The 22,499-nt window shown below is 38.6% G+C and overlaps 1 protein-coding gene across 1 annotated transcript in view; it reads right to left on the bottom strand.

Annotated features, from left to right (window-relative positions):
- The window catches only part of Cpvl (carboxypeptidase vitellogenic like), a 116,872-nt gene that overhangs the window by 42,836 nt on the left and 51,537 nt on the right, over positions 1–22,499 (bottom strand). Inside the window, exons 7-10 of the mRNA XM_069997229.1 lie at positions 20,352–20,474; positions 19,782–19,913; positions 15,195–15,293; positions 11,908–12,081 (exon numbers count right to left, since the gene is read on the bottom strand). Of these exons, the coding sequence (XP_069853330.1) occupies positions 11,908–12,081; positions 15,195–15,293; positions 19,782–19,913; positions 20,352–20,474 (528 nt within the window). The remainder of the gene's footprint in view (positions 1–11,907; positions 12,082–15,194; positions 15,294–19,781; positions 19,914–20,351; positions 20,475–22,499) is intronic.

The raw sequence follows: 22,499 nt of genomic DNA, 5'->3' as shown, positions 1-22,499 counted from the left end.
ACCTGGTTCTCACCCAAGAACATAGTGAAGGTAAAGAAAGCTTTCCAACCAGGTTGATCTCATAAAAGAAGGCATAAAAGTCAACTGGTTGCACAGATGACTTTATCTTACCAAGTTAAAGAAAGAAAAAAACAGAGGAGAAAAAAAATCTCACTGATTCTGTGCTTTTTATATTCTTATCTATATAGGAAAATGTGGTATCAGTCAGGTGCAAGATTCTCTTCTACTCCTTGCTTTCAATGGCTGCATTCACTAAAGCCTTCCCATTAGCTAGCAATGAGGGAGTTTGGGTTCGTTTTCTTCCTTTCCCAAATACAACTCTCCCCTGTTTGGAGAATAAAGCATCCCTTTCCTCATTCTGTCTAGAAAATGTCAAACAGGTCCAAGAGGTACAAATCACTGTAATAAATATGGGGACTGTCAGGAAGAAACACTGAATAGGCAGAGAGGCAAGAGCCCAGGGGGACAGGAAGTTTAGAGACACCTGTCCGCAACTCTTCTTTCTGAAAGCTTAGCTGAAGGTTGTATTTCATTTAGTCAGGTGTTGCACAGGAATCTCGTGCCTCTGTGTTGACTTCTCCCCAGCGACAATTAGAAGCAATAATAATAATAAAAGAGTAGATGGTACAGAGTGACCTATGATGGGGATGTGGTTTGACGATTTCCACAATATATGGAAAAAAATCTAATGATGAGAATCCCTAGGAAAATGTACGGTGGTTGTGATTATGCTTTTCTTACACTGTAACTCCTTGGTGTAAGTGTGTGTGTGTGTGTGTGTGTGTGTGTGTGTGTGTGTGTGTGTGTGTGTGTGTGTGTGTGTGTGTGTGCACTGCACACACATGCATGCCAAAACAAGAGCTAAACTCAGGTTTTGAGCATTGTCCCTTAGACTTTTTTGCTCAAGGCTAGTCCTCCACCACTTGAGCCACAGCTCCATTTCTGTTTTTTGTTGTTGCTGGGTTTTGTTTGTGTTTTGTTTTGTTTTGCTGGTTAATTGAAGCTAGGAGTCTTACAGACTTTCCTGCCTCTCTGGCTTGAAGCAATGATCCTCAGATTTCAGCCTCCTGAGTAGCTAGGAATACAGGTATGAGTCACAGGTGCCCAACTACACTTTCCTCGTTTTGACTAACAGACAGGAGTCCACTGTCTCTGAAAGAAGTCATTCGTTCTCAATAGAAGAGAAAACCATCATGGAAATGGCATAGCACTAAGAGTCAGATTGAAAGGTAAGCAAATTAAAGGATGATAGTGGTGTTGGTGGTGATGGCAATGATTAGAAAATGAAAATAAAAGCAAAAGGCAGAATACTAGCTTTGCATTCTGACCCTATCACCTAATCTGTGGCCATCTAACCTGCAGATTAAATAAGCATACTGTGCCCAGTCTAAGGCTTTTCTTTTTATATATAAATAAAATTTTTGTTACTGTATTCTTCCATAGCCAAATAGATGGTGGTAGCCACAGACTGCTTTGGAGAGCACTGGCCCACAGTAATCTAGTCCCTTAGAGCATCTGTGTCATCATCTTGTATTTTCTCCCGTTGCATTATGACACAGTGAATAAAGACTGACTCACTTCTAGACTGTGGTGATAAGTATCACAACAAATACCATGAATACCAGAAAGGAATATGCCTTCCAACCTTTCCTAATTTATCTCCTCACAGTAGTGTCAACAGCCGCATCTGCCTGTGCTTCACAGCAGGTGGATTCATTGCAACCGAATAGAAATGTTCATCTTTTAGATTACTGATTGCTAGTGTCCTGGAATCTGTCATACAAATGGTACTGTCACTTATTATTTTTTCCTCCAAGCCACACTCACCCTGCCATCCATGGGAGACTCCAGATCACATTCTACTTTTCCTATTTCTATCTGTCATAACATACTTTTCAATGTTTTGAGCATGAGATATTCTCCAAACAACAAAATCAAGCTTTGGCAAAATTATGATAGTACACATTGAGCAAGTGAAAATGAAACAAGTCATGGGCTAGAATATATTCTAGAATAATTTAATGAAAGAAGAGAAAACACACACACACACACACACACACACACACACACACACACACACACACAGAGGCTTTCATTTTCAACATGTCATCCAACATACATTTAAATAGTGGACAGGGAAAGATGGCTCCAGAGCATGGTGACTAAAGATGAAATCATTGTTTCATGATTTATGGAAATTCTGTTCCCTTTATGTATTGAAATGCTTAAAGGTAAATATATGTTAAAACATCCTAAAAATAAGTAACTTCTACTCTTGCATTTAGATTATAATCAAAACAGGTAAAATGAGTTCACATGAAACTCTCTGACAGTATAAATTGATGCTCCAATGTGCATTATTTTTGTTTGTGGTTGTGTCAGTTGCTTGATTGTAGGCTATAATTACAAAAAAACAAATGCCCCAGGACAACTTTCCTTAGTCATGCTTTGCTGGGAGCTACTTCCTCCTCCAAGGGAGAGGGAAATTCTCAGGGAACAACACTGGTATTACCTTCACTGGCTTCAAAGGACTTGGAAGAAAGTGATCACATAAGCTTAGGGTCAACAAAGTCTGAGTTTTTCCATTATGGTTTGAAGGAACATTTGATCCACCTAGAGAATTAGCCTGATTGAAATGTGAAAATTTTCTTGGTAAGCTAGAAATCAAATCTAGTCTCCTGGGCGCTGATTCCACTGACATTTTGCCACCAGAAAATTTTCTTAGGGAAATTGCCACAAGCAATTAGAAAGATGGCTAAAATAAGTGAGACTTACTAGATATATTCACCTTCAAGACTTCTATATCATATTCATTAATTAGGAAACTACCCTTTCTAGACAAAGCCTAAGATAGGTACATAAAATTCTAATGGCCTGAGCACTGAGATTTCAGTCTGGTAGTAGAACTGAGAAACATGAATATTCTTACATGTGAAGATGCAATCAGGTGAAACTTAATGATCTGTAGAATGATAAATGATAGGGAAATGTAACTGTATATTTACAATTTCCTGACTAGGTGAACTTTTTAAACACAGCATATTAAACCTTTCCCCAAGGGTACTTAACTTTTAAAAGCACAAGCATGTGTTGGTAAGATTGGCATTTGGAAATAAAACTTCTAAAACTTCACTGGCCTTCCAGAGAAGTCAGTAAGAGGGAGAAGCCTCAAGTCCAAGCACAGTGCATAGATTTGGATCTCAGGAACCGTTGTGCACAGAACTAATATTGAAATAATGATTTCATATAATATGCACAAAATTCACAGATGGGAACTTTCTGAATAAAGTTCCAAGGGCTCAGCAAATCAAGGAAAGAAGTGGCAAGTGAGATTGCTTCAAACTAAGAAGTTTCTCTATGGCAAAGGACGTAGTTAAGATAAAAAGACAGCTTACTGAATGGGAGAAGATCTTTGATAGAGAAGCATTAGAGAATGGTCTGATATCTTGAATATAAGAGAATTTAAGAAAGCAAACCCTCAAAGAATCAGCAATGCAATTAATAAATGGGCAAACCAACTAAATAAAGGCTTCTTAGAAGAAGAAGAAAAATGGCCAGTAGACACATGAAGAAATCCTCAACATCTCAGGCCATAAGGAAATGAAAATCAAAACAACACTGAGATTCCATCTCACCCCAGTTAGAATAGCTATCATCAAGAATAAAAACAAAAACAGATGCTGAAATGGGTGTGGGGAAGAGGGGTAAAAGGAACCCTAATACACTGTTGGGAAGAAAATAAACTTGTTCAACCAGGCTGGAAAGCAGAATGAAGGTTCCTCTAAAAACTAAATAGAATTATCCCATTACTCAGCAATATCACTCTTGAGCATTTTCCCAGAAAATTACAAATTAGGATTCAGTAAAGCCATCTGCACTACCACATTCATTAAAGCACTATTCACCATAGCCATGGTACAGAAACAGCCAAGAATTTCCTCAAGAGACCAATAGAAAAAGAAAATGTTATATATATATATATATATATATATATATATATATATATATATATATATATATATATATATATATATATAACAAAATGTACAACAAAATGATTAGGGGAAATGGGTACTCAAAATTTGGGGGATGTGGTCAAATAGAAGGGGGTAGGTAAATGGAAAGCAGAAGTTGGGGAGGGGGTGAATACAGTCATAAAATTCAATGCATATCCTACAAAATTAAGAAAATTGAGGGGAGAGCTAGGGTTGGGAGGGATGGGAAGGAATGACGAAAGGGGTGACATTGATGAAGTTGCATTCTATTCATAAACTGATTTGTTGTATAGTAACTCCTTTGCACACGTACATGTATACGTATATACACATAAATGTACATATTTTAACCTAGAAACAGAACCAGAATTACTACTAGAGAGAGAGAAAAGCTGAAACTTTTTCAGAATCTTTAAAGAAAACAGAACAAAGACACTTTATTGCAAAAGACTAAGGACCAAGGGACTTCTACAAAGGGGCAAGACTTCAAAACCAATAGCTCTTGAATGGTATATGTCATATTTTCAAGATTCTACAGATGTCTTATCCACCTTCCACCAGATTCTACTATTTTTAAATTCAAGATTCATCTTATGGTCAACATATGAGAGTGTTGGTATTTGATGATGTTTTCAATTATGCAATAAGCAGAAACATAATCCATGGTGGCAAATTACTTGTACTTATTATAACTAGATACAAGTTTATTGTACACAGGTCATTTGTGTTTTTCCTGTTAGGCAATTTTTATTTCCTTTCTTTCAAACTTATTATAGACTACTATGTACTAGTTGCTACAGTAGGAAACTAAATCAGCACCTTTAGAAGATGGGCCAGGAGTAGGCATTTTAAATTTCTTCAGGTGCTTCTAATGCAAAGGCAGCCAGACAACAACAGCTGTGTGGAAATACAGATTTACAATAATAGGAAAAGGGAAGTTTAAAGGAAGGAAAATGCATTAAGTGGCATTTGTTCTCTGGTAAGCCTTTTATCACTTCCTTTGTTCCCATGACAACTCGCTTTCTATATACTAAAGGTCATGGAGTGTCTACTACATACCAGAGCCTGCACCAGTTCCTGGATATATAAGGAAACCCAAACAGGCAAGACTGCTGCCTTTATAATGCTTATTTTCTATGAGATACTATATAATTTCAACAGATTAAGAAATAACAGAGATTATAAGTTCTGAAATGCTTAAGTTCTGACACTGAATGCATTTCAACACTGCTACCCGGGAGCTGTAATAGAATACAATTCTGGAAGATGTGATAAAAAATGATTTGCGAGGTGATCAAGTGCCCAGTATTGACATGCACCCCCAGGTGCTAAAGATGACTTCTGTTACCTGCTAATTTGGATCATGTGATCATTTTCTAGCAGTGGGGAAAATTAGTGGGAGTCTCTGTAAGAACGGATTGGAGTTTTTGCCTCCACCACAACACCTCACAATAAATTGGAGCAGATTGAGAGATTTCAAAACATTGTCATTCTAAGCAGTCTATTTACTTACGATATAGTCAAATAAATTTTATATAGTACTAATCACAACTTTCCTTCTTTACATTTTTATTCTATCTCTTATTTGCCAAAGAATATATTGTGGCATATATCTACAAGTTTGGGAAGCATAATAAAAACACAATCACCAATGCACCATCAGTCTTAAGAACCAGTATGGTATCAGTACCACTGAATCTGCCCCAGGTACTTCTTCTAGGTCCCAACTTCATGTTTTCTCCACAGAGATAACAGAGATAGCCACAGTTCAAGAGTTTAGGTTTAGAATTTCCTTGCTCTGGAAAAAAGACAGTTTAACCTGTGTGTTTGTATATATCTCAAATTAACATGCTTTATTTTTGCTTGTTTTCATGCATGATTCTGTTTGTCCCTTTCAGACAGCTTTGTTTACTCAACACTGCACTTCTAAGAGTTTTTCTGTATTTCATCTAGCTGTAGTTTATTAGTTATCATTGGGAAAGAGGAAGATTTAAAACTATATGACTCTTGAAAAAAACTAGGACTAAATCTTTGTTTCTTTGGGTTAAGTGTTTTTTTTTTAGGCATGATACTAAAAGCAAGCTTTTTAAAAATTCTTTCTTGGAATTCCCATGTCTTTGTCTAAATATCCACCTATTTTGGAATTTTGTCAACTTTCTCTATTAAAATTCTTAGCATAATTTAAAAAAATCCTTGTGTGTTCATTTCAACATTCTCAGCATATCTGTTTCTGGTTTTAATGTTTGTTCAGTCCCTTTAAACTGTCTTTTATCTTTTGGTATGCTTCTTAATTTGTGTTGAAAGGTACGCATCATGTAATGGCTAAGAGAGCATCAGTGAACAGGACTTTAGCAATGTGGATGTGAAGTAAGGCGACATGTTCCACACTCCTATCGTTGGGTCTCAATCTTTTAAAAGCCTGTGTCTTGAATGGAACTTTCAGCAATGCTTCTCAGTTGACTCAACACACCTGGGTCGAACAAGATAGCTAGATGGGGCTGGAGTAGGGTAAATATGATTCTTGGCATATGAGAGTTTGACTTATTATCTTCAACTTTCCGGTGGTCTGACATTGATATACATTCAACAGAAGTTATATTCATTTCTTAGATTTGGACCTTTTCCCAGATTAGCCATATATATTGTAAGGCTCTCTTGCAATTCTGGGCAGTGACAGTGATCTGTAGCTCCCAGTCAGCCACACAGCTATGAGGGTAAACTGACATTCAACAGAGGACAACATGGCAGGGACTTTGGATACGGTGTTCAATCATAGGCCTTTTGTAATATGATTATGCCCAACTATACACAGAAGTACGCTTAAGGTAGGTGAGGCTAAGTTACAATTCCTGTTTGACAGATCATATTGCATGCACTTTCAAGTAATGTTATCTTCAACTAGCTTGAAGTTATTGGGATATAACCCTACTGCAAGTAGAGGGGTATCTGTATTGCCCCTCTCCAAGTTAGTTTCACAGGTTGTAACTCCTGCAGATTAGGCTCTGGTAAAATAGTTTCTCCTGAGAGCAGACCCTGTTCAGAAGTGCTCTGGCAGATTTCAAAATGTTTACTTCTCCCCTCCCCTTGACAAAAGCATCAGGAAGCTTTTTCTTCAATATTTACTGTGAGAATCAGTTTCAGCTCTTGCAGGGGAAAAATCTATGAAAAGTGAAGTGTTTCACCCATGCCTGGGTCCCTCTGAATATTCATCTCTCAGACTGGTCCACATGGGGCCTCTGGTAACTCATTAGTTGCAGTTCTGGTGTTCCTATCTCCGTATTGAGTCTGTGAGGTTCCTCCTCCTCAGTTTCCATTATGAGTCTTGTCTCTGTACACTCCTCTCTCTGTCTCTCCGGAGGGGTGGGGGAGGGGCAGACATGGGGGGAAGGTGGTGTCAGCGGCTTGCTCTAGGCCTCATTTTTTTCTCACAAATTTAAGACTTGTTTGTTCAGCTTTTTACTGTTAGCACAGAACGGTGCCTTCTACGTTCTTTATAAACAGATAGGAAATGGAAGTCTGTCAAGGCTTTTTATTTTTATGTTATGCAGGGTTTCTTGTGTAACTTTATATGTAACAGGCTCTGAGAGAATTTTGCTGAATCTTGTGGCACATTCTTGGTAATAGGTTTAACTTAGAAACTCTCTAGCCATCAGGCACTACGTTTTAAAATATTTTTATTAGCATATATTAGTTGTACAAAGGAGTTCCATTGTGATATTTCCATACATGCATACAATGTACCCTGATTGGAATTCATATATTAGCATATATTAGTTGTACAAGGGGTGGTACATATTTCCAAACATGCATACAATGTAGCCTGGTCAAATTTCACTCCCCTCTATCACTGTTTCTCATCTTCTTCTGAAAACAGTTTTAACAAGTTTCATTGCTCCATTTTGAAACATGTATATAAAGTATTTCAACTGTATTCCCTCTCCTTCACTGTCTCTTTTCATCTTCCTTCCCCTTCCACTGGTACCACAACAGAAGCTATCATTCACTTATACAGCACATAATGTCATACACATACTACTTCAATGTATGTGAATTGTACAAGGGATTTTCACTGTGGTTAATGCACACATACATATATTGTATTTTAATCAGACTTATGTAATTTCATTTGAACCTTGAAATCATTGACAACAAAGTGCTATTTTTTCCTCCCATTTTAAACAACAGGAAAAAGGAGCACAGAAGTCTAAATATCCTCTCCAAAGGGCCACAGTGAGTGAGTGGTGGAATCAGAACTCAGAGTCCAAATGTGAGACTACCATCCTCCTTTTCTAGATGGCTCCTAAAAGTCTTGATAATAATTTGACCTGGTTCAATCATGAACAAGTCAAATAGCCCAACAGATTTTCTTCTCATGCTAGTTGTTTTGGAAATTACCAAGGCGATATTCCAAACATCTGAAATCACTAAAAAGAAAATGACTTTGACTATGCATTCCCTGTGGGCCATTACAAGAGCTTGATTATGTTTTCATGTAGTTGTTTATGCAGAAACTACATGGACACAATTCCAGACCCTAGCAAAGGCACTTGTGCTATCAGAGATGCTCCACAGTGGAGGCAATGAATCTAAGGCTGGAAAAAAGACTTCTGTTTTTATAAATAGAAACAGGTAGGCTACTTTCTATGATAAATTAGAGTCTTATATAAATAGCTGTAAGGGTACTGATATCTTAAGGCAACCTATGTTGTTCTTATTCCATTATATACACTGGAGGATCATCATCAATAACAGAGACACCAACAAAAATAGCTACCCAAAGGGCTCTGACAGCTATATCAAGGAATATGCACTCTGGTTTAGCAGCAAATGCTTTTTGGTTAGCATTCACAAACATGGCTTCTCACATTAAGCTGTTGTTCTCTTTCTGGAAACAAATCAGAGTTGAAACATATAGAAAGCATGACAATTTCATTGGAATCCATGTTGATAGGTATCATTGGATAATGCACACATATCGATAGTACGGAAATTTGTGTCCACCCCAAAATCCATATGCTTACATCTAATGCCCATTGTGATAGTATTAAAAAGGTTAAGACTCACCCTTATTTAAAAAAAGTCTCAGTTCTTTTTGCCATATGCAAACATAGCAAGAAGGATATATGAAGCAGAGAACAAGTCCCCACCAGAATATACATCTGCTGTTGTCTGATCTTGGTTTCCCTGTCCCCAGAACTGTGAGCAGTAAGTGTTTGTTACTGATTTGTTTACATAGTCTTGCCTTTATAAATCACCCAATCTGTTATAGCAGCCTTGACAGACCAAGACAGCAGGTTTGGGTTACATGAGCAACAGGGCTACATGTTTAAATATCAAAATTGAAAATTAATTCTATTCAATATATCTTCTTTCATTAATCCAGCAAAGAGTCCATGGTAATGATTTCACATCAGGATATTGGAATGGTTTATGCAATTATGTAAGTTGTCTGTCCCACTCTGTTCTCACTTGATTAAGAAAGGAATTATATTCTGATGAAATTTGTACAACCAGGAAATATATCTCCCAAGGGTACAAACACTGTGCAAACAATGCACAAATGTACAATTACTTCCTCCACTCAAAAAACTACTTTGATTTGGGGAGGGGAATAATAAAATGCTGAAACAAGGACAGAGGATGACCCAATGCAGCAATGATACTCATAAGACACTATGTTGAAATGAACTTTACATCTTGTGGGGGAGGAATGAGGAAGGAATGTGGGGGAAAAACAAAGGAGTGGGTAACAATGTTTGACCAGAAATGTAGTCATTGCCTTATGTAACTGTAACCCCTCTGTACAGTATCTTTGCAATAAAATAAAATTTAAAAAGAGAAAGCTAATAGAAGTTAAATTAAAAATTAAAACTATTGTCTTAAAAAGCTACTTTGCATTTTTTTTTTGGTCAGTTGTGGGGCCTGAACTCTGGGCCTGGATGCTGTCTCTCAGCTCTTCAGCTGAAGGCTAGTGCCACAGCCACACTTCTGGCTTTTTCTGCTTATGTGCTTATGTGGTGCTGAGGAATCAAACCCAAGGCCTTGTGCATGCAAGGCAAGCACTCTACCACTGAGCCACCTTCCCAGCCCATACTCTGCATTCTTTAATGTTATACTATAGCAGACTATTGATGCCTGAAAACACAAGTGGTAATCTCTTTTTAACTGGGTAGATGATAAATACTACCAAATTATGGACCCATTTTTTAGATATATTTTTGTCATAGCACTAATTTTCCCTTTAGTCATTCATTGAGCCTGGACATCTGCTCCAAGAGGGTGCCAGGATGGGTATCAGATGAGAGTTCATGATGGTAGTACTTTGTGATGAATATAACAAAGGGCAGAGACAGCTTATACAGGACATGGCAGCTATGTTTCTGAAAGTGCTTACAGCAGGCAAGCACTATATTTCCCAGCAGAACCAAATACAAGATGACTGAAATGTTGGCCTGATCTAGTTAGGACGTTTCTGACTTTAGATTATTAAAAAAAATAGTTACATGTCAGATTCTGTATATACTAAGGATAGGACCAGAAAAGTGGGCAGACCAGTGCTGAACTATCTTGAAATGCAACCCAGTAAAGGTACAGTTGGTCAAAGATCCCAAAGGTCACTCTTCTTAACATAAGCATTAAAGAAATGTATATTTCTCAGGCTGAAAAATGTAATAAGGAGTCTTGTTCTAAAAAAAGCAGCATATTCAGGACAATTTCTGATAGATAAGAAGTATTCTGGGGAAAGAATGATTTTGTCTAACTCAGAAAAATGTACTTGAGGAACTATTAGCTCTCTTCTTTTTTTATTCGTCCTATTACCCTTGCCGCTTCCTGATACATGGAGTAAGCTGGCAAAATCCTTTGTTCTTAGTGAAATGATCCCTCAGTCTTGACCCACAGACCAATATTCACCCTAGGATGAATGTTAAGAGGCTGGAAGATCAGAGGGGACACGAGAGAGTAGGAGTATAGGACAAATAAAGAAGGTACATAGGATGATTTTTTTCTACAGGTCACTTGGTCTGGGTAGCCTCCCTCCCTGAGAGGTAGAGCATGAGTTCTAGGCTCCTTTGTCTGGACCTGCAGGGCTACTTCTTATGATTTCATTGCTGTGTGTAACTTCAGGCAAATCATCTCAAGCAGATGACACAATATTGACATGACATGGTCAGAGCAGAGACCTTTTTCATTCATTATTTCAGCCTCACAGTGCAGCCAAGTGTTTGTCTTACAGCAAACACTGACGTGTCCATCACTGAGCAAAGTGGATATGCATAATTATTAGGCCAAATACATTTTGGGAATAGCCAGTTGATTTCATTTTCCCTGATCTTACTGTAATTCCTATTATAAAGCAAACAATAGAGAACACAGGGGTTTTGTCTGCTCTGCTAGTCTTTTTCTCAAGAAATGATGAGAGCTAGAATGTACAACAGAAATTTTAAGGAATGATTAGGGGGAAATGATTTAAAGAAAAGCCATAAAACGTTTAATTTAAAATAGTCAATAAAAACAGGTACTAGTGGCTTATACTTGTAATCCTAGCTACTCAAGAAGTGTAGAGCTGAGGACTGTGGTTCAAAGCTAGCCTGCGCAGAAAAATCCGTAGGACTCTTATCTCTAACTAACCACCAAAAAGCTGGAAGTAGAGCTATGACAGCTTTGAGTGAAAAGGTTAAATGATAGTGCCCAGACCCTGAGTTCAAACCCTACTTACTGGCACAAAGAAAAAGCCCAAAATAAAACAAAACAAAACAACAACAACAAAAACCAAGCCTGTTCTTGTGTTTATAAATGTAATAAAAGATTCCTTTTAAGAGACAGGAGAGAAATTACATATAAAAGGAAGTCATTTTTACCCTAGGTTGTTCCAAGATGTCTTATGTAGCAGCAATTGAAGTGGATTACGTACCTTATAATTATTCATGATTTCAGTGAGCCAAGGTTTAACTGATTTCATTGTATCTTCCCTCAGGTAGCTTTCCACTGTAGCGCCATCACTGAAGGTCTTGTTTCCCACGTGGATGGCTCTTCTCACTTGTGGGAGAGACAGAAATTTCCCAAAGTACTCATGGTCCTCAGGTTCCTGGAAAGATAGTTGAAAATGTAATTTAGTGTCAGAATAGCATGTAGGGAAAATGTGTGATTCTCTCATAACATATAACCCAATAAGCAAGCTACAGCATAACTGCTAAAATATCATTTTTAATGTATTTGTAAATTATCTTTAAGTGGTTGTACAAAGGAGTTTCCATTCAACCTGTCAGTTTGAGTACGATGCATCCTGATCAGTGTCACCCATCTCAGTGTTCTTTCCCATCTCTCCAACCTCACCTATTCCCTCAGTTTACCTAGTTCAATTTCCACATATGTACATTCATTGAGTGTTATGACTGCATTCACCTACACTTCCCTTCTCCATTCATCTTCTCCCTCCCCTTGACTTCATCCCCCAACAACAAATGTTCTGTTTAACTATTGTTCGAAGCATTTATGTTGGAATCCTTCTCCTGTGTAGATCATACATTAGTTAATATGTTTGAGTATGTATGCATATGACTCCATATGTGTTTATAGTTTAGAATTAACTACCACATAGGAGAGAAAACTTGAAATTTTGTTTGTTTGGTTTTTGGGGAGTCTGGTCGTGGGGCCTGAACTCTGGGCCTGGGCACTGCCCCTCAGCTCTTCAGCTCAAGGCGAGTGCTCTACTGCTTGAACCACAGTGCCACTTCCAGCTTTTTTTTTTCTGCTTATGTGGTGCTAAGGAATGGACCCCAGGGCCTCATGCATGCAAGGCAAGCGCTCTACCACTGAGCCACCTTCCCAGCCCGAAAACTTGAAATTTTAAAGATGTAGTTTTGAAATAGCTTAAGTGACAGCTTCTTACTAAAATGAAGCTGGATAATTCAATCTATTTAGAGTCAAGAACCAATTTGTATAGGTTGTATTTTTTTTCAGGACCTAATATTTTGTGAACTGTAACTATGGTTAACATTGGAGGCAAATGTGGGGGAAGAACTAAGGTGAAGATTATGCAAATTAGTCATTCTTTGTTGGTAGCTTTGGGAATAGAAGGTCAAGTGCATTCTAAGAGGCAGGGGGGCAGTGTGGCCGATTAAAAGATGAGAATTTATTTTCCTTGTCCTCTTGTTCATTGAAAACACACAAAAATATCAGCTGATCATAGGATAAAGGGGGATTATGTCAAATACACAAACAAATAACTTGTAAGTAAATACATTAAGGGATATACAAGTATATGCAAATATCTTAAAAATAGTAGATTCAAGGGAGAACTCAAATAGTCTTAATTCCTTAGGCAAAATCCAAGTTCAACAAAATAAACACCAGGAAGGAAGTATTTGAAAAGGGTAGGGGTGGGATCAAGAGGAAAGGAGTAGATGAATGGGGAAGAGAAGAGGGAAGAATGCAGTCAAGAATTCAGTGTATATCCCTACAAAATTAAGAAGAGCAAGGGAAGGGATGGGTGAGAATACTGAAAGGTGTGACGTTCCTCAAAATACATTGTATTTATAAACTGCTTACTTAAAAATAATTAAAAATAGATAAGTAGAAAAAACAAACAACACAAATGATATTTCACGAATGACACAAACAAAAGTTATCTATGTTTATTTTTTAAGGAAGGGTAACACTCGGCTGGAATCTGGTGGCTCATGCCTGTAATCCTAGCTTCTTAGGAGGCTGAGATCTAAGGATTTTGGTTCAAACCCATCCAGCCAGGAAAGTCCAGGAGACTCTTACATCTAATTAAGCACTAAAGAGCCAGAAGTGAACCTGTGGCTCAAGTGATTACAGCTAGCCTTGAGCTCAAAAGCTTAAGGACAGTATCCAGGCCCCGAGTTCAAGCCATAGGACTGGCAAAAACAAACAAACAAAAAAATAACACACACATGCACATATATACACACATACACACACATACACAAAACCCAATGACACTGCAAATAAATTTTGTAATAAACACTATACTAAAAGAAAAACAAGTAAATGGCTTTAAGGAAATTTCAAGTGAGAAAAAGGCAAAATAACTGTTTCACAGTTTTGGGCTTCACCAGCAATATTTGCTGTGAATATATTGTTTTGTAGAGAAAAAAATATTTCAATCACAAATTTCATTTCTCTTTCCTACCATATGTTTTTTTCCCACAGGGCTAGGAAATTCCACTTGAATTTGCATTGCATTCTATTTACAAATAGTTCATAAATAATGCTGACTGCATGGTTAATATGCTCTAGACAAAGACTACATGAATCCAAATCCCGCTTTGGATCCTTCTCTCTTATTTGATTAATTCTACATAAAGGAGGCCAACTTTGACCTACTTTTATAAAAGAAGCTACTTGAATACTTTAATATTCCAGAGAGCTTGAAGTGAGGGCTGCACTAAAAGCTCTAAACATCTTAAGTTAAAAGTGAAACAAAGCAAATATTTTCATAAAGGCTTTGGCAGGTTTGATTATCCAGGCCATCTGAAGGGCAGAATGAAGAATGTGCCATTTTCAAGACACTCATACACAGGCCTGAAGCTGAGATCTAATACACATAAAATATAGCTGTAGCCGGCAGCCTTCACAAAGTCTCCTCCATGGAATGAACTCTAGGTGGGGAAAAAACAAACTGCATTAATAAGAAATTTTTGCCAGGTGCTGGTAGCTCACACCTGTAAACCTAGCTACTATGGAGGCTGAGCTAAGCATTGCATTTCAAAGGCAGTCCAGGCGAGAAGGCTGTGAGTCTCTTCTTTCCAAATAACCAGAAAAAAGCTGAAAGTGGATATTTGGCTCAAGGAGTAAGCACCAGTCTTGAGCAAAAGACAAGCTAAGTGTGGCCCTGAGCTCAAGTTCCAGTACTAGAAGGTGCACACACACACACACACACACACACACACACACACACACACACACACACACACACACACACACACACACACACACACATACACACAGAGAAACTTTTGACTCATTGGGGACATTATACATTCTCAATGGGCGGATTATAACATATACAATGTTGGTGGGAAACTAATCCCATGAATTAGAAGCCTAAATCATGCAATAAGCTTAGAAATACTTATCTAGTAGTCAGCTATAATATATTCCAGATAAGAAGATATTTAGTTTTGTCAGAAATTTGAAGCAAATGTGCTTATGGTTACTAAAATTTGTCCTTACCGTGCACTGTAAAAGGTTATAGTAAGTAGCACATCCTGTAGCATTCTGAAAGAAAGATGGGTCACTTGTCAAGTCTCCATCTAGCAGTTTATCCAGTATCTAGATCAACAGAGAGGAAGAGAAAGAAGAATATCATTGGAGTGATAAGCATGCACAGGAGTTTGTTACTTCATTTAATCAATAATTTTTACATCTTTATCATTTCATAAAGTCAGCATTTCCTGCACAGCTTCTTTGTGCCAGGAATTAGATAAACCTAAAAGACATACTAAAGTCCTCCCTCATGGAGCTTATATCCTAGGGGAGATAATAAGCAAGTATTACTCTATAAATTAGAATGACAACCATGTAGTATGTTAGAGAATTATAAAGAGGGAAGAAAACTAGTAGAAAATGTCAGTAATATGTGTAACTGTGACAATAATGACAGAGAGTCTCACTGAGAAGATGACAGTTGGAAGGAAGGAAGGAAGGAAGGAAGGAAGGAAGGAAGGAAGGAAGGAAGGAAGGAAGGAAGGAAGGAGGGAGGGAGGAAAGGAGGCAGGGAAATTATTCAGATGAGTGAGGAAAACATTCCAGGTAGAAGAAACAGCTGCTTTGACTGTGTCAGTGAGACCATGGGAAGGGTTTCTTAGCATGGGTTACAGGCTATGAAGAGAGAGAGAAATCAGAGGATGCAGGCATAGATGGAAGTCCTTAGAGCTACTGGGAGATATTTACGGACTGAAGACATAAAAATCTTGGTCATCAGAAGGCCAGGAGTGGTCAGCACGGCTGGGTGCTCTCCTTTATCTCTGTGCAGCTACACAGGGACTGTCCTGTAGTGGAAGAGGAGTGGTTTAGCCAGGGTTGTGGCTTAGCCAAAAGAGTTAATGGAAAGGCTAAGGGACTTTAGGGACTGGAGACGCATCATTGTGGATTCAAATGAAGAAGTGAAGACCAAAGAGTGTGATCCCATAAAGAGGTAGTATTATCTATGGGTAAGGAGACAGTGGAAAGGGGTTCAGGATGCCGGAGTTTATAATAGCACATGTGAGGGACAGGAGGTGATATTGGAGAAATATGTTGAAAATTGAGCTTGTGGACTGGTTGATAGGGATTTTTTTTGTAATGGGAATGAGAAACTAGGATAAGGTGTAAAGCAAGATCACTTTTTTTTTTAAAAAAGGAGTCAAACAAACTAAAGGATCAATTATGTAAACAACCATCCAATCAGATACTGCTATCATGAGGAATTGTGAGAGGAATGACAGGAGACTGGAACTACAGCAGTAAGAGAAGGTAAACAGTGAGCCAGAGGTGTTAGATCATCATCCTAAGAAGTGGCGAGGCTCCATCTGAGGCCAGTGCTATAGCAGAAGTCACCATCTATGACCTGAAGCAGCAAAAAGACATGAGTCTATAAGTCAGGAGTTACAGAAAGAGAGCGCACAGCCCCCATCTAGGAGGATCTGAGGGGACACATCATCCAAAAGAAGCCAGAATTGGATAAATCAAAGAAGAGGATGGGATCAGCCACAGCTGATGATATTAAGTTGCAAAGGGTTCTTATAACAAAAAAAGATTTTAAAAAGTCAATGCAGCATAATTTAAAATTCATCTCTTAAGTATGAGTTTAGGTTCTTGCAAGATGTTCTTGGTATCCAAATTTTAAGTGAGGAAATTAAAACATACAGAAGTCACTCGCCAAGGACACCTCACATAAACTGGCAGAGGCGGGATGCAAGGCCAGGCCCCGACTCTTCATCTGGATCCTCACCGCACAGGTGCTACCTTGTCAACAGTTAGACTTCCCTATTTCCTGGTCCTCAATGCATTCTGGTCACGTTGTGACCCTGCATCTGTTTGTGCAGATTCTGTTCAACATGAATCTTGACTGAGTGGTAAGAAGGAAGGGAACCAGACAGACCTCTGTTAGTCAAGCTGTGCATACCCTGTCAGAGGGCAGTGTCATTCAATGGTGACATCTGTTTGCCAAGCCCTAAGCCCTCAGGATTGCTGTCAACCCCGAAAAGTTGTCTTTTCTAATCTATCTACTCAGCGTGGGCACAGACTGTGAGGTCTATAAGAATGAAAAATCAGCCTCTAAGAATGGATTTGCTTTTGAAGTCATTTGTGGTCAAACAAATAAGGCGGATAGTTCAGTCACCATCACAGAAATCCAGCTTCTCATTAAAACTCATTTTACAAAGAACTTTCTGTGATCCAGAATACCATCACTAGAAGGAAGAGGAGACAGAAAAAAGAGATCAGCCATTTTGCTGATCTCTATAATGTCCAGGATCAGGACTTTTACAGAATACCTGAAAAATTGCTGTTGGAGAAACACTACATAGGAATGGGGGAGAGGGTTCTACCCTTTGCCTACCACAATCTATGTATGGGTCCTTTGCATTTCTCCAGTAATCATTATCAGCTCTGGTGGGTGGGACAGGAAGGGGTGATGAGACCCTCTATCTCTGAGCTAGGGAATTACCCTGGCTCTTTTGTCAATCCCATCATTTTATTTATTTGTTTGTTTGGTTGTTTATTTGTTTGTTTGTTTGTTTGCCTGTCCTGGGACTTGAACTTAGGGCCTAAGCAGTGTCCCTAGGCTTCTTTTGCTCAAAGCTAGCACTCTACCACTTGAGCCACAGCACCATTTCTGGCATTTCCTGTTTCTGTGGTACTGAGGAATCAAACCCATGGCTTCATGCATGCTAGGCAATCACTCTACACTGTCTATTCCCAGCCCCAACGACATCATTTTAAAGGACCAGAGAATCAAATGGATGAATCCATTAGGCTTGAGATTTTGACATTTGCATCTTCTTGGATTTCATGATTTCTTGGGGTTTCCCTATAGTCAGTATTCTCTATAGTAAGTATTGTTTTGTCTGTTCTCCTTGTGAAAATGAAAGCTTTTACATTTCCTTAATCTATTATTCAAGATACTGGGTCAATGGGGAAAAAGATATCCTGTGTTCTTATCTGAATATATATGGTCTGAGAAAGACTCCATTTAACCCAAATCATAGCTTCATTATCTACAAAGCACAAAATACCTGGGCTTTTCCACAACTTCACAAATCCTGTTGGTACCTAGGCTGTGATAGCATATCTCTCTGCTTTCTTCATATCTTCATGTCTTTCTAATTTTTTGACATTTAGTAGTCATTTGCTTCTTTAAACACACACACACACACACACACACACACACACACACACAATGTCTCATTTTCAAATTTGTACCACACCATATAGAATTTTCTATTAATTCTAAATTTTCATGATTTCTTACTTCCCCTTTCCTGACTATCCTCACAGACAACCTAAAACCCATCTTGAAAATACAATCACTGCTAGTTAAAGCATGATTGTCTATGGCTCTTCCTTCATAGAATTGCCAAGAAATTCCGAATCACACTCTGCAGCCACATCTGCTTTCCTGACACAGAAAGAAGAGCCTGTTAGCCTCCTGCTGGGTGGCTGAGACTTCCCTCTCTCAATTTACTTGTACAGCTTCCTGCTATTGAAATCCTTAGAAGGGTGGTCACTGCTATGGGGGATTTCAGGCAGTATCCTGGCAACTTCTGTGCAAAATGAAGGACACCATTAAGTTACCCCCTACATCCTCAAATGTATATGCCCCTGTTTTGATCTGAACTGCCTTATCTGCAGGGTGCAAAAGGCCATTACCAACAAGCCCCTGCCTTAATGACTGTAATGACTTTAGCTGCTCACATACATGCTATATGTATGTACAAGTTCAGTCACAGCCAGAGGTCCTCCAGATCCAGCCAATGCTCCATTTACCAGTGTTTCAACAGGATGACTTTACTGTAAATAAATATAGCAAATACAACCAAAAGCCCCAAAGGAAGATTGCTTGCACATGGCCTTTGCTTAGAAAATTAAAAATTAAAAAAGAAAGCACAACCAGAAACATGCTACTTCCTATATCATAGCATTTAATACACTCTTACATTTTAAATAAGAAAAAAAGAAAGAAGAAAGTTTAAAAAACAAGATTATTAACTATATTATCAGGTCCTCAAGTTTTCTTTTGAGGGAGCATTGTAATGATACTGACAAATACCAATGGTTCTCTGTAAAAGTTTCAAGTTATTACTCTTTCTAGTCTTTGTTCCTGACCCAGAGGAACATGTGACATATGTTGCCCACTCTGGCCCTTCTGCAGCCAAAGCCCTGTTTGTGGATATAACTCTGCTGTGTGGTTTTAGAGCATCTGTGGAAGCTTATGCATCTACTTCCCAGGTTGCCTTTCATCTGATTTCCATATGATAGACTATGCCTTCAGATCTTACACCGAATTTAAAGAAATCAGGACAGTTAATGAAAGACACAATCAGATAAACACTCCAAAATGATCTTGGGTTTAAAATAAAGCCAAAGTAAATTCAAAGAAACACAGCCAGTGGTTTTCTTCATTAGGCACCCACTCATCTTGCCCCTGATCTTAGACAGCAGAAGAGATATCCCCTCTCCCACACAGAAATGCCTGAGCACCATGGTGCTTCAATGGGCCCCGCCTCTACTTCAGATGGTTTTAATTGCTCAAGGGCAACACGGGGCCCCAGGACTCACTTCAAAGGCCTTTTGCCACTTCTTCTCCTTGATGTATTTTATGCACTCATTGCACTGCTGCTGGAAGTACTGTTTCTGCTTTTCATCCAGCAAGCCAATTTGGTACAGGAACTCTGCATAGCCCCCTATAATCTGAGACAAAAAGAGACACAGATGCCAGAGAGAGAAGGAAAGAGAGAAAGAGGGTCAGAAAACCCACTGGCTTCACAATGCAATATTTAGAAACTGTCAGTGTTGTACTGAAATGAGTCAAGAGGACAATTATACATATACTCCCCACCTCTTACACAAACACTCAAATACAACACAAACACACAGGTCACACAACATAATGAACATATGTGCAACAGGGCATAACAAAATGTATACTTTTCCTGACAGCCAACAAACGCTAACATAGTAAGCCAACAGGATGAAATATTTGGTAAAAATTAAATATTTTAAGTCATAAAGTCAAATTGTTATTGCCCTTTATAAGTCAGGCCTCTCAGGTAAGAGATACGAGTCATCTCATTAACAGTAATTTAATTCTTTCAAGGGGCAAACAGGAAAGAAAGTTAAGATACCTACCGACTCAGGATCAGAATATGCATCGCCAAGAGCAATTCCTTTCAGGTTGATCTTGAGTTTCTTCTCAGAGTTTCTGGTGTGAATATAGTGTGCAATGGCTGGCACGTATTTCCCTGCATAGGACTGACAAGGACAGGTACTGAAATGAGGCTCACATTATGCTTGCATAATGCACAAGCTCATCAAAATCATCTGGTGCTGGTGGCTCATGCCTGTAACTCAGGAGGCTAAGATTCTCAGTTCAAAACAGCTAAGGTAGACAAATCTGATAGACTCTTATCTCCAATCAACCAGCAAAAAGCCAGAAGATGAGGTGTGGCTCAAATGGTAGAGAGCTGGTCTTTCGAAGTAAAAGCTAAGCAAAAGCATCAGGCCTTGAGTTCAAACCCCAGTAACAGCTCATGCACGTTTATTCTGTTTATTCCAAAAAGCACCTAATGAAATGCAAGTCAAAGGCTAACTGGGAAAACAAGCAAACAAAAACCATGTAAGCCTGACTATGTAAGCCTGTGGCTCATGCCTGTAATCCCAGCTATTCACAAGGCTGAGATCTGAGGATCACAATTGAAAGTCAGACTGGGCAGAAAAGTCTGAGACTGTTATATCCAATCATTCACCAAAAAGCTAGAAGTGGAGCTGTGGCTCAAATAGTGGAATACTAGCTTTTAGCAAAAATTCTTAGGGTCAGTGACCAGGCCCAGAATTCAAGCCCCAGGACCAGCACAAAAATAACAAAGAAACAACAAAAAACACCATGTAGTATCTGAACATTCTAATTTCCTTCCAAAATGACAATGTGGACCACTCAAGAAAATCCTGCCATTGGTTGAGCTTTTATTACCAGACAGCTCCATTCTACACTATAACTTTAATAAATGAATGGAAAATTTTCAACTCTATAAACTTAAGATTTCAAATGTAGAAAATTTGAAACCAGCACACATTAAAGGAATGGAGAAGAAAAGGGCAATAACATGTATTGGCCACTAAAATTTTCATTTGAACTTAACCTCTATTTCCAATCTTTTCAGAATAAGGTTCTTTCCCACCCCAACAAGTATGGTCACGTCTACTTTTAGACTTTGTTGGAAAAGTGCTACTATTGGCTCAATAGTACTTTTTAAACATTTTTTCAAAAACATTAGTATTTTTTGCATTTTTTTCCATCAAAAGTTGCCTTCTTGCCACCTCGACTTGTATAACTAACATTAAATATCATATGCTTAAAATTCAGCTCTCAATCCCAAGCTTTCCCACAGTCTCCCTTGTAATATATCTTAGCTCTTCTGAGTTGCTCAGGCCAAAATTCTTGTTGCTATGTTTATGATTCTTTTCTTTTGCATGCTACAAAAGTCTACCAGCCAAGCTTGCCAACAATATGCATTTCATCAAAATGTGCCCAGAATTCAGTCTTCCCTCATACTTAGTCTGCCCCTCTTGGTCTAGGTCACTACAACATCATCTCCTGCCTAGATTACCACACTGGGCCCCCTTTGCAATCCTTAAACACATCCAGCCTATTGTCGAATGAGCGATGGTGCTAAAACATAGAGCTGCCCATCCACCTTCCAGTAAAAGCACAGAGCTTTATCTGAGGCACAAAGGCCGATATGATCTGTTTCCTCCACTAACCTCACTCCCTGATACTGTTTTATTCACAGCCCCACTAGGTTCCAAAATGCACACATGTTCTCAATTCACACATGTTCCCAATAGACTAAAAGCTTCCTATAAATACTAGTGAGGGAATGGACCCTTCACAACATCTCCAAGGCTCTCTACAGGTCTGTGGTTCAAAGGCTAGGGATCCCTGAGAACTCTCATTTTCTTTTCCTTTCTTTTTTAAAATACCTTTTAGTTGTAAAAATACTGTACAGACAAGTTGTCATGTCGAAAATGAGCTTTACAACGTTGGTGCGGGAAGGGGGGTATGGGGGGGAGGATTGGGTGGGGGGGTGGGAGGAAGGCTGGGAAGGGATGTGAAGGGTAAACAAAGGAGGAGGCTGCAATGCTTGATAAGAAATGCACGCATTATCCTGTCCATGTAATTGTAACCCCTCTGTACAGTATGTTCACAAAAAAATAAAATAAAATAAAATGAAAAAAAAATGCTGTACAGAGGGGTTACAGTTACATGAGCAAGGTAAT

Source organism: Dipodomys merriami, unplaced genomic scaffold, assembly GCF_024711535.1.
Source record: "Dipodomys merriami isolate MVZ:Mamm:240054 unplaced genomic scaffold, mDipMer1.0.p SCAF_5, whole genome shotgun sequence".
Classification (NCBI taxonomy): Eukaryota; Metazoa; Chordata; class Mammalia; order Rodentia; family Heteromyidae; genus Dipodomys; species Dipodomys merriami.
The sequence above is the reverse complement of the archived record's forward strand: the minus strand, read 5'-3'. Positions and strand labels throughout refer to the sequence as shown.